At 42.8% G+C, this 13,073-nt stretch overlaps 2 protein-coding genes across 6 annotated transcripts in view; one reads left to right on the top strand and one right to left on the bottom strand.

Moving 5' to 3' along the window:
• Window positions 1–3,630, top strand: part of PRKD3 (protein kinase D3) — a 37,883-nt gene extending 34,253 nt beyond the window's left edge. For all 5 annotated transcript variants that reach the window (XM_061471083.1, XM_061471081.1, XM_061471084.1 and 2 more), the window contains 3 exons: window positions 462–729; window positions 1,588–1,673; window positions 2,490–3,630. In XM_061471083.1, coding sequence (XP_061327067.1) covers window positions 462–729; window positions 1,588–1,673; window positions 2,490–2,663 — 528 coding nt within the window. In that variant the 3' untranslated portion in view covers window positions 2,664–3,630. The remainder of the gene's footprint in view (window positions 1–461; window positions 730–1,587; window positions 1,674–2,489) is intronic.
• Window positions 3,631–6,625: 2,995 nt separating this feature from the next.
• NDUFAF7 (NADH:ubiquinone oxidoreductase complex assembly factor 7) lies at window positions 6,626–13,069 on the bottom strand. Its single transcript, XM_061471748.1, is given in 12 exon segments — window positions 6,626–6,894; window positions 7,270–7,443; window positions 7,790–7,933; window positions 8,746–8,859; window positions 9,550–9,608; window positions 10,085–10,295; window positions 11,579–11,689; window positions 12,366–12,446; window positions 12,541–12,704; window positions 12,781–12,904; window positions 12,906–12,962; window positions 13,007–13,069. Coding segments are annotated over 12 exon segments (1,515 nt in total). The 3' UTR covers window positions 6,626–6,681.
• Between the last annotated feature and the right edge of the window lie 4 nt (window positions 13,070–13,073).

The following is a 13,073-nucleotide window of genomic DNA, read 5'->3' as shown; positions in this document are numbered from 1 at the left end:
CCACCCAGAATCTGGGTCTGAGTTCTAGCTAAACCTCATTGTTTGATTTCTGTGTAGCTGAAGCCACTAGCTTCAGGAATCCGATGAAGAGGAATGTGATCTGGCTGGGATTCATGTGCTCTTAAAGTTTTGGTTCTGTGCCCTGTGAGGGTGCAGATTTGCCTCTGAAAATGTGCTGAGTTGGGAATCAAGTGTTTTGACCTTATTTGCACACTGATGGCCATGTAATAGACAAACTGCCTCAGACCTGAGTCTGTGCAAGGCCAGTTTAGGTCTGCAGTCTGCAAAACCAGCAACCTAAAACCTTAACTGACTGGCTTACATGATGTTTATCTCTGATTTAGTTGATGCCATGTTTAATGAGGATAGCAAGCGTATCAAGTACCACTCTGGTCTTGGGCAGCTGCATGCTTTGGAGATCAAGCAGAGATTTCTCAGTTCAAAATGTATTTCTTTTGCAGGTGAAGCTGTGTGATTTTGGCTTTGCACGCATCATTGGTGAAAAATCTTTCAGACGCTCTGTGGTGGGGACACCTGCTTATCTTGCCCCTGAAGTGCTCAGGAGTAAAGGTTACAACCGCTCTTTAGACATGTGGTCAGTAGGAGTTATTGTCTATGTGAGCCTTAGTGGTACATTCCCATTCAATGAAGATGAGGATATCAATGACCAGATTCAAAATGCAGCCTTTATGTACCCACCAAATCCTTGGAAGGAAATTTCTAGTGAAGGTAAGGAAATTAATGTTTGCTTTTAGAATGCCTTTATATGTAGATTAGTGCATTGAAATGCTTAAAGTTTGAGGTTAATTCAGATAGATAGGAGTGTGAGAATTATCGATAGCTTGAGTTTAGTAGACTATGCCAAAATGGATAAATACGAGCTGGGATATATCTGTGAAAAATACAGTCAAATACAGGAGGGGCTAATAGATTTAGCAAGAAAAATAAATTGCATGCATGAGGAGTAGGGTAAATAACCTGAAATTTCCCCAAATTCCCAATGAAAAGTTAAATCGTGTGTGAGTACTTGCTGAATGCTGATCTCAAAACGTGCTTAATCTAAACTCATATTACAGAAACAGTTCTAAGTTGATTCTGGAATTTTAGTTTTGTATATTAGCAAGTGAAACAAAACCTGGATCTAAATGTCAGGTCTGAACAATCTAGAAGCTTACAGGGTTGGTCTCTGATGCTGTCCAGTGCCAGCTGTGTATATGTAAGTAACACGTGTAGATGTGGAAGGAGAACAGAAGTATACAATAGTGGAAGTGGCTGCATGATTTTGGAACACAGGATTATGCTCAAGTTATTTAGGCATTTCTGAAAACTGCTAAAATCAGGAGGGGAGAAGATTTAACAAGGAACACAGTAAATCTTTTAGTGTTTCCATTAAAGCTAGGGGGCAGCTCACCCCTAGCTTTGGTAGCCTCATTTAACATAAGCAAAGCTAAATACAAAATTGAAGAGCTTGATTGAAAGCATTCTGTACAAACAGTTGTAAAAAAATTGACTTTCACTGCAGCATGTGAATGATGATGGAGATGGTGAATATTTAAACAATGTCATTTTTACCCTGTTCTTTGTCAGCCATTGATTTAATAAACAATTTGCTTCAAGTGAAGATGAGAAAGCGTTTCAGTGTTGACAAATCCCTTAGTCATCCGTGGCTACAGGTAAACCCATCTGCCTTTTTCTATGTTTATAATGGGTGAATAATGATTTAATTTTTTTTTTTAATTAAATCCTTCAGAGGCTTATTAAATCTGCTATCAAAGTCTGTTAAGAAGCACTCACAGCAGGTTACGTATTTCTGGGGTTAGCTTTACATTTTATGTGCTCCGATGTTCTATCCATCTGTTAATGGCTTCTTTCCTCAAGGGAAACTTTATCTTACTGTCACTATGCCCCTTACTTTTTGTTTGACACCAAGATAGAGTTTTACTCTTCTGGCATCTCCTGAATGTGGGCAGTGATGTGTGCACGAAGCCGCGCTGCAATGAGTGTTAGAGACAAACATTGTTAGTTCAGTGCTGAAAGAGGCACACAGGCTGGTGTGTGCCACGAATTTATCCACCACTTTGAGGTGGGTGCCTTTGGCAATGGTTTCACAATACTGTATGATGTATCCATGCACCCAAATAACCTAAAAGGTGTTATGGGGAAAATTCAATTACTTTTGAGTTCAAACAATATTGGAATGAGTATAATTTCTTATATGGGTATGTATACAAGTAATTTTATAATGAAGCTGACATAGCTGTCTTGTTACAAAAAGTTTTGAGGATTTACAGTATTACAACCTTAGATACCAGCCTATTTAATTTTGAACCATTCTTTGTGGACAGTGTTGGGGTATTTTGGGGAGAGGTGTTTGGTTTTGGGTTTTTTAACATTATACTAAAAGTAGAGGCAAACTGCAGAATTTATCTGTGGGAGTGTAGTACTGCTGTTTCTTAACACTGCTTCCTTAAATCTCATTTACTCCTTAGGATTATCAGACCTGGCTTGACCTCAGAGAATTTGAAACACGCATTGGAGAGCGTTACATTACCCACGAGAGTGATGATGCACGCTGGAAAGAACATGCTTATGAACACAACCTTGAGTACCCCCAGCATTTTATTATGGCTCCCAACCCAGATGATATGGAAGAAGACCCTTGATCTATTCATTATGCTAAATTGCAGCAAGGAAAGATACTCCGACAGAAACTGAAGATAAGTTTTGGCACAACTGTTGTGCTTTCTGAATGCTGTATGCTGTTCAGTGTGCAAAGCCCCAGAGGATCCTGCATTGACTTGAGAATAGACTGTCATCTGACAAGCTTCTCTCCATCTCTGCTTAAACTATGAGTAGTTGCTGGACAGTGGCACAGGCCCAACTGGGTAGCATTTTACCAAGTTGTGTGACTACAAAGCCATTACTGAGGTGTAATGTGCCCACATTGAATGGTATGTGTGGTTTCAAGGTTTGGACTGGTTTCGGTTTGTTGGTTTTGTTGTTTTGGGTTTTTTTCATAGCCTACACAGTAAGAATTTTGTAATGGTTTTCTAATCCCTATTTACTAGGCCGTAGAGGACTGTTTTCTGTTACTTGGATACATCTCCCATTTCTTAAACTCTGCATGGTGAAAAGAGACTGTAAAAAGAAATCAGTGCAGAATACCTTGGCTAATAGCAAAACATGGTGGTTTAGGTCAAATACAGCTTCACAGATGAAGGAATAACTTGCTGCTGGTAACAGTTAAATATGTGTGTCTTTGCCCTAACTGAACTTTTTCCAGCTACCCTCAAAGAGAACACCCCCTAACTTCTCACATTCCTCTTGAAATGCTGGCTGACAATCCAAAGAGATGACAATCAAAGCTATGCTAGTCCTTTCTGTTGTCTGTTAAAACAGAGCAGTAAACCACAACAGTATGTTGCTGCACAAGGCTGGTGCACATGCTGTTGTTACACACCAAAGGCATTACCCAAGTAATGCACAGAGAGCACCCAAGACTTGATGTAGCATACCTTTTCACTGTGGAAAACCAGCTTCTAGCAGAAGGATGTGGAAAAACAGGGAAGAGCATATGCAATTTCCTTCTGTTGTTCTGAGTAATTAGATTTTTTAAGTTTTTCTAATACTTTTCTAGTATTTTTAAGATTCTCGGGACTTACATGAGGAGCACTTTGTAGCCTGCGAGCTTGTGTCTTAACTGCTCAAAAATCTGGGAGCAACACTGGGTATCAGGTCGCCTTTTGCATCTGCCAGGGCAGCTGGACTGTAGGAGAATGGGCTTTGCCTTCTGACCTTAACCTGCAGTCCCTCCTTGTCCTCTTTACTGTGTTGTTTGAGCTGAATGTAGAGTCCCAGACCAACTCCTAATGCAGTTTCTATGCAGATGCTTCAGCTGATGGATTTCCAACCATTTATGGACTTGTGGCACAATAGAGAGTAAGCAGCAGTGTTCTTTGAAATGATGCCCTCAGAGGACAGTGTAGCAGTCAAGAGTTCCTGGTATTTCAAAGATGTTTGAGGCCCTGAATGCTAAATGCAAAGAGAAGAAAGTTGGTTTTGTTTTTTGTCTAATTTTGGGAAATGGAAAAAGTGAAGTCTTCCTTTCTGTGTGGGATAACAGCATTGTGATGATGGAAGGTGCTGAACGGCTGATCTGCTCAACTGCAGCTTGATTTTAAATACTTTTTAAAGAACTAATAGAGGCTTGAACTGCAAAGTCAGCGAGAGGCTCTCCCTCCTGTAAAGACTTTTTGTATGTGTGTTTTACTGTTGTTGTTCAGGTAAGGATGCAGGTGAACAGACTTTTTCTATGTTAGATATACATAAAGTTTGGCAAGGTTATTTCAGGGCTGGCAGCTCCTTGCAGTGACAGTGACCTGGTGATAAAAACATCATCAGCAGCTGCAGGAATATATAACCACAGGTAGGTTTGGATGTTTAACCTGCCTTTTCTTTTCCTATTGCCTTTAATCTGGCTGCCACTACATTCTGCAGGTATCCAGGCTGGTAAAGGCAGCACTCTGGCTTCCCTGTTAGGGCATACCAAACCTAGCACAAGATGCTAGTGCATGGCAGTGCCCACCAGCCCTTCTAGCCACCAGTCCTCTCTCTTAGTACATGTTTCTCTCAGGTTTGTGCAGGGGACCTGCCCGATGGCTGTCCTGTCACTGCCACTCCTACACCGGGGGTCACCTTCCTCATTCTGTGCTCTTAGGGCAGTGAGGGCAGAGGAACTCTTGAGTGGAACCGTGCCATCCTGTTAAGGCAGGTGTTCAGGACCAGTACTGCAGCAAGGCACTGTTTTTCACCTATGGAGCCAGAGCAGTCACCCATGAAATCAGCAGTTTGGCATTTACCCTGCCTTGGCAAGGGAAGCAGGGCTTTTTTCCAACTTCCACTGTGGAAGTGCCCAAATTTCAGTAAAACTTGCTGTTTTCCATCCTAACTGTAATAATGCAGCTTCAGTCTGGTGTAAACTTCAGCGTTTATGCTTGAGCTGTCACTTCAGGTTTTCCTGTGGTTTTGGGTTTGATTTGTTTTGGGTTTTTTTGGTGGTGTTTTAAGGGAGGAAGTAAAGCCAGTTCAGTCACTCCAAAAAGCACAACAGGAAAAGAGGAAGGAGGGGACAACAATGAAGTAGAAGGCCTGGCTGATGTCTCTCCCCATGAAGTCTGCTGTGCTCTAGAATATTATATGAGCTATTTATTCTTCAAGTTGTATTAAAATAAGTAATGCTGTTGGCAGTTGGAGGACATTAGCTGAATGTGTACATAGACTTATGGGGCCAGACAGTAGAAGCTGCAAGCAGCTAATAGTCAAGGAACCAAACCAAAATCAGACATACATTGAGTAAACTTTTTTCAGCATAGGTTTTCTATTCCCTTTTTTAATACCTTTACTGCAGCCTTTGACAGCAGTAGGTTACAGTGTTTAATATCCCTACCCCTAGGTGAATTAAGTTGCGTTCATAAGAAATAGTGCTATGATGATGCTAGAAAAAAGCTCATGTAAAATTTATAGCCTCAAAAGGACACTGTCAAGTACTTTTATATTTTTATACATCCGATTGTTTGTAAATATCCTCTGATAAGCTTGAAAATAAAATTTATTTCCCTATCAGACTTGTTTTCTTTATTTACATGAATTATGTAAAATATAACATGTTCTTGGGAGTATATGGTTCTTTATACTTCCTTGTTTCTGGGTTTATCACTAGATATGCCCTGCTGTGGGAATTCTGTTAGCTGGTGCTTTAAACTGTAGTAACTTTTTGCATGGTTCCTGTCTCCATTCAAAAGTATCATTAAAACACAAGCACTACCTTTACTCTGAAGTAGCGCTCCCTGCCAAAACACGGCCCTGAAGCATAGAGTGGGGTGAGAAAAGAGTCTGGGGAAGTAATGTGATGTTTCATATGCTTTCAGCTCAAGGGTAAAATACTTGGCTCTTCCCTTACTGCACATGTAGTTATACACCAATCATGTTATTGCAAAACATTTTGTCTTGGTTTAAACCCAGTCAGGCAGCTCATTCACTCACTCCCCTGCTTCTTTCCCTCCCCCTACTCCCAGAGGGACAGAGAGGAGAGTCAAAAAGAATGCAACTCCCACAGGTTGAGATAAGAACAGTTTAGTAACTAAGGTATAACACAAACCACTACTGCTACCACCAATGATAATAATGATAAAGGAAATAACAAGGGAAGAGAATACAACACCTCACCACCATCCAACCAATAACTCACCCCCCAGCCCGATCAAGCACTGACAGATGCCTCCTCCAACCCCACAGTCCTAGTCCTTCCCGGTAACTCTCAGTTACATCCTGGGCATGATGTGCTGTGGTATGGAATACCTCTTTGGCTAGCTTGGGTCAGGTGTCCTGTCTCTGCTTCCTCCCGGCTTCCCCTCTTCCCTGGCAGAGCATGAGACTCACAAAGTCCTTGGTCAGCCTAAATATTTGAGCAGTAACTAAAAACATCGCTATCAGCTCTGTTCCCAGGCTGAAAGTCAAAACACAGCGCTGCACCAGCTACTAAGAAGGAGAAAAATGACTGCTACTGATGAACCCAGGACACATTTAGTACATGAAACCATAAAATGCAGGACTCTATTCCTTTTTATTTGTGTAATTTATTCAGTAAGTTGCTCTTGCAAGCTACTACTGTAGTAGGTGAAATTACTTCATTAAGAGTTCACTAAATCCAGCCACAGGTGGTAAGGGAGACTTTGATTCTTGTTTATGTTTCTTGTCAGGATGTACAAGTCTCTGATGAGGCAGCAGGGCAAAAAAGTTAAAACAGTCCCCCATCTTTTCGGGGTTCATCAGCATATCATAGCTGTGAAGTAACTGCTTGTGAGTCGCTGTGTCATGTGAATTCTGCAACAGCACCTGAAAAAAGAAAGTCAGTTAAAGCCCTTCCTGCTTTCCTATAAATTCCCTCATACTTGTGGTCCCTCGCTGCATCCCTTTCACTTAAACAAACTTAGCAGTACTGTCCAGTAGAAGTGGTGAGATCCCTGATGGAATTCATACATTGCTGTTATGTAGTGAAGTCTTGCATTAAATACTCCTAAACACAATATGGTAAGTTTACTTTGAGGGACCCAGAGTAACCTACGTCTAGGAGAAGCAACCCTTGATCTCGCCCGTACATGTTGTTTTAAACAACTTCCCTTTGAATTCAGGTTTTATAACAGCTCTCTTGCTGGCTAAGGCTGTTGCATGTGGATTAGGAGTGTTTATGCACCTGTAACACAATCGTACCTGCAGCCGGACATCAATGCCCATGTTTTTCAAAAACTCCCGCTGTTTTATAGGGCCCAAGGTGGCTGCTCTTCCCTGAGCCATCTTTCGAAGATAGCTGAAATCAACATCTGCTGTCAGGTCTGCAGTCCCCGGGGCTGTCAGCACATCGTGAAGCTTGTGATCCCGGAAACCCTGACAAATGTAAGGAAGTTAAAAGATCACACTCGGCTGTAGCCCTTGCTCCCACAGCCAGGGCTAGCCAACACTAAGGTGTGCCTGTGAGGAGTAAGAATAGCAAATTATACCTGGAAGATCTCAGTAAGTGTAGGGAGGGTTCAGATAATCCTTTCTGTCTGACAAACCCTTATGCGTACTGATTAATTAAGGACTTTGTTACTCAGATTTATCATTACAGCATAAGGCAATTTTTGCTATTATGTTCACCCAAGATACTTCTGCTACAAGAGCCTAATGCTCCAAACGACAAGCCAAAATACTCTGTAACATTTTATTTATTATTTCAGGGTAAAGGACTTACCCGGAAAGTGTCAGTTTTGGTTCCATCATGACCATAGTCAGCAACCAGTGCAGCCCCGCCATCCTCCTCTATCCGAGAGGCAAGCCTTTGAATGATGACACCAGCCTCAGGACACACTTCCACATGATCTCTTGTTTCCTCAGGCTAGTGCAGAGTTCAAAGATCAAAACACCTGTGTTAGCAAACAAGCACAGGGCAAGAGTTCTTCACACCTGATGTCATGGAACTGTCAGTGCTTCACTGGGGCACAGAGGCGCAGGGCTGTGTTCTATGCTACCTAGAGCTTGAGCTTTTGCTAACAGTCATTTTCAAGTAGTGGTTTCTGAGTGCTGGATTTCAGTCATCTCTTCTGTAACCTATAGTTGACTGAAATACAAATTTTTCTAACAAGTAAGAATACCTGCATCAGGTGAAATTGCATTACTGTGGTACTGAAAGAAAGAAAACAGCTCTTTGGCTGTGTGCACCCTTCAAAAAGGCCTTTTTCTGTGTGAGACTTTGTAGCTCGTTTTAGTCTCAGCTACTTCATTTCGTAACTTTAAGAATCCAGTGAACTTCAGGAAATAAGTAATCTTAGACCCTTTCCATTAAAGGCCAGTGTAGCACAGAAGTACCCAGCATTGTGCTGAGAGCCTGGCTCAGGCAAGGCTGCTGCCACTGATGTGACACATACAATGCCCCTGCCCCTTGGTGCCTCTGTTTGTTCTCTGGAATGTTTTGTCTGTTTAAGCTCTGATGTTGCAAAGCTTGATGTACGTGTTTGTTTCTGTGCTACATTTTCAAGCACACAAAGTCAGATGCTGGTGGAAGTTTCTCAAAATGGAAATGGTGAGGTGTATTTACTCGTCTGCAGCCTGAGAGCCTTCCTCCTGCTGTCAGAGGAATTGAGCAGCAGTGAATGTACTTGAGAGAGTCAGTGAAGATGTAAGGATGAGCTCTGGTAGGCACAGCCTCACCTGGAGAAAGATTTCCGTTGCAGGGGTACGGGATGGTGACAGGACAAACCGCAGCTGGTCAGGAACTTCTGGATCTATATCAACCAACACCTCACACCAGCCCTTCTCTGTTCTCTGTTTGATGAGCCCAAAGCACTTGTTTTATACTTCAGTGGCTACAACAGCAGCTTGTTTCTTTGATTGCATTAACACGTCAAGCATTTTCATAAACATTTTAAGAACATAATACACTATTAACAACAATTATTTACTCCTATTTAATTCCAGTAACTGCTTTGGAAGAAGCTTGTTCTTCCAAAGAGAAGACTCAGCTGCAGAGTCAACAAATACAGGTTTAATTTTACTCAAAAGAATGAATGGTGCTGTTAAAAAATGATGCTTTTCTATTGACAATACAATATTTAACTTATCAAAATACATTATTCTACCAGTGGTTTTAATGAATTAGACTGAAGTTGAAAGACACTTCTGAATCCTAACTAGCTTCTATTTTGCCACTGTCATTACCATTCAAATGGAAGCCCTTCAGGCTTTCTTAGTAGTCGCAGATAAAATAACATGGGAATTAAAAAGCTGGAGACTTCTCTCAGCAGAAAAGGCTTTCTGCAAGATTTCCATTCAAGAACAGTTATTAATTTTATAATTAGCAACTGAATTAAGCCTTTTTTGTCCAAATTCAGTCAGGAAGAACATTTTAACATCAGAGACAACACAAGTCTAGTTTGGCACCCTAATTCTACTCTTCCTCAAAGAAAGAAGGCATTTAAGTAGATGGTCCCAATTACAACAAACATCTTGCTATACCTGAAACTTATGTATTGGCAGGGCATCAAAAAACTCATGTGCAAGGTAAAAGCTGTAACCTGTGGGAAGGTAAAAAGAGAATGTGTTAAATTACTAATGGTTCCATAGCAGCTTCCAGTTGAAAATGTAAATGCTTTTATAACTTCTAATGAATTAAGCTAGTTAATGTGGTTGTGAAATATCTATCATTACTTCCTGCTTAGGTACATCAAAGACAGCATTTCTACAGCTGGCTTTAGCTTCCAGGCCATGAATGTTAGATCAGTGTCTCACAAAAGGAGGATAAAGCCAGTAAATGGTTTCCCATGAAAAGAAAAAGTCAGAATACATGCAATTGGGTAACTATCCCAAAATGCAGGTAGTCAGAATTGTTATGAAAATGGGTTAATATCCTGCCTCAGATTCATACATGAAGAAATATGTGTATTAACTACTTTTCTATCCATTGTGAAGGTTAGAAAAGATATCCTCATTATCAAAAGCTGCAAATGGAGGAAGGATGTCATCCCTGTAGCGAGACATTCAAGTTCCTTACCTGTCGGCACATCCTGAATGTCTCTGTACCAGGAAATGGGAATTCCAGTCTTGCTAACGCCTTTCATGTAGGCAGAACTGTCCTCAGGGTTTGACTGCACCTTCCCTCCTGTCAGCCGCAGTGCTTGGATCTCACTGAGTTTGGGACTCACTTCTACCAGATGAATAGAGACATCACATTTACTAAGTAAAGAGGCAAGCTGTTTGAAGACCTATAAAGGCAGATGAATTCTATTAGGCACAGTCACATGCTGCATATGTTAAAGATTTAAGAATTAACTTTTAATCTCACTATTTCTATGTAAAATAAAAAAATTATTTGGCTTTCATTTGACAAAGTAGTTTCAGTGAAAGAGACTGCATTTTGCTTTTCCAGAAGAAAGTGGGAATGTCTTCATCAATTTTTATAAAAGCTACTATGCAAATTTGGCAAAATACAGCATGCATTACACAGCTGTAAGGACAACACCACGAAATGCTAATTTAGCAACTTAGTAATAGCCTGCAGTTTAGTAAAACCTGCAGAGGGTTTAGCATTAGGAGAAGAATGGTTCTGTTTTCCCAAGGACAATTAACAAAAAGTGTTCAATATCTTACATTTCATTTTGCTTATTAAAGTTTTTTCATTAACATATGTAATAGAATAAAAGTACTTCCGAGGTTCTAAATCCCACCAGCAATCTGTTTTAAAATCAGTACTATTTTAACTGACAGCCATACAAGCATGACTGAACACAAAGGGTTAACTTTTCATTCTTCACTAGGGACTGTAGTGATAGGACAAAGGGTAATGGGTAAAAACTTAAACAGGGAAGCTTAGATTTGATACAAGGAGGTTCTTTACCATAAGGGTGGTGAGGCACTGGAATGGGTTGCCCAGGGAAGTTGTGAATGCTCCATCCCTGGCGGTGTTCAAGGCCAGGTTGGACAGAGCCTTGGGTGAGATGGTTTAGTGTGAAGTGTCCCTGCCCATGGCAGGGGGGTTGGAACCAGATGACCTTAAGGTCCTTTCCAACCCTAACTATTCTATGATTCTGATTCTAACTCAGAAGGAATGTGCCCCTGAAATCCCCAAAGAAACCGGCACAACTCAACTTCTGTATGATTGCCCTCACGCTTTCTCCTATTACTTGCACTGAGGCCTCCTTCCCAGTTACACACAGCAGCACCCTCCTAAAGGGTTTCCAGTTTGGACAATGCTTTCCTATACAGAAATAATTTGTAATGGCATATTCCTGCCCTCCCCTTCTGAAAGCTTATACGTGTGTCTGTGCAGTGTGTACATGCTGACCTGTGTTCTGCTTTCAACTGAGACAACTGGTCTCAGAAATACGCATGTATTTCAATTAGAGTCTAAACTGCAAATCTCCTGAGTGAAATGATTTGGTTATCAGGAAAAGTTAAACCCCGACAGCAAAACATCATTCCTTCAGATTTCAGAGTAGCTGTGGAATAAAACCAGGAATAAAGAATATTAATAACAGTTTTCACCTACCCGTAACATATCATCAGTAAGAGTGCCCCTCCCCGGGCCCAGCTCCACCAGCTGGAATGCTTTTGGCTTGCCTGTGGCTATCCATTCACTGATAAACCATATTCCTATCAACTGAGAGAGAAAAGGCACAAAGAGTTACAGTAATCACTCCAAGACTTGGTGGCAAGTGCAATAGCTAAGATACTATGGCAGCATTCTCTCAACACATTTTAAAGTTTAGAAAAATCATTATGATTATACTTCCCCCCCCCCCGGTCTCTTTAAATATGAATAAGTGGCTGCTGTCAGACCAGGAGAAGCAACTCTCCATCAGTAAACTCTCTTGGCTATAGCAAGAACTTTTATTCCAGGCTCGAATGCAGGTCACTGCCCAGCTGCCCCTGAACAACTGCTTTTCATGAACATGTATTTCACCAAAGGGAAGAACGGTGTTTAGCCAGTCTTCACTGCTAGAAGTGACACACAAACCACACCAAAGCCTGAAAATAATTCCTGAGTTTTCACATTGGGAAAATACAGTAACTCTCTTTAACATGAAGATAAGTGCTACCAAGCACAGATGGCGTCCCTGACTGTAACACATGAAAGGACTCCCCGATCTTACAGAAACTACCCTTGCTCCTCCAAACCCCGTTTTTCTCCTGGATAATAACTGGAAGCTCCTAACTGCTATTTAAGTATTTTGACATCAGTAACACACCCAAACGCAGGCCTGGAAACCACAGCTGGCCCCGCGCAGCTCAGGAGTGAAAGCAAGTTACTCCATGCGTTAGGCACTGCGCGTTACCTCTCCAAACACCTGAGTTATTTCAGGTGAAGTGATGAAGTCCCCGCTCTCGCCGATGCCGCCGCGGCGTGTGTAATAGCCCTGCGGGGAGCAGACAGAGAGGGGCCGGGGGTGCGGTGAGAGGCACGGCACCCCTGGAGGAGGCGCGGAGCCCCCGTCCCGTCCCCGCCCGCACCTGTCCGGGGTTGGTGAGCGCCTCCCGCATGTACTCGGCCACCGTCACGGGCCCGGTGGCCCGCAGCTTCAGCAGCAGGTGCCGCAGCAGCGCAGTGTCCCGGCCGGGCCCCTCACTCTCCGGCTCGCCCCCCGAGCCCGAGGAGGGCCGCGCTGCCGCCGGAGCTGTGGGGAGAGCAGAGGAGAACTCAGCGGGGCGCTCGCGGCTCCGGGGAGAAGAAGGGGGGAAGGCGGCGGTTACCACAGTGCGCGGGGAGCCAACGGCGGCCGGCGGCGAAAAGAGCACGGCGGGCGGGCAGCAAAACCATGGCACCGCCACCTGCAGCCGCTTGCTGCTCCTTGCTCCTCCCCGGGTCCTGGCCGCTTAGCTAGGGCCGCTACATCCCTCCGCCTGTGTAAGAACGAGCCGCCGGCTAAGCGCAGCTGGGGCGAGTGAAAGACAAAATCCGGCTCAGTTTGTTTGAGACATCCCCCCTCTCCGCCAGCTTGGTCTCGTTCCCCTCCTCTGGAGAGCTGCTCCAGCGCCACATACAC

Source organism: Pezoporus flaviventris, unplaced genomic scaffold (genome assembly GCF_033815535.1).
Source record: "Pezoporus flaviventris isolate CSIRO_AGI_PZ_B2104156 unplaced genomic scaffold, CSIRO_AGI_Pfla_v1 ptg000066l, whole genome shotgun sequence".
Lineage (NCBI taxonomy): Eukaryota > Metazoa > Chordata > Aves > Psittaciformes > Psittacidae > Pezoporus > Pezoporus flaviventris.
The sequence above is the reverse complement of the archived record's forward strand: the minus strand, read 5'-3'. Positions and strand labels throughout refer to the sequence as shown.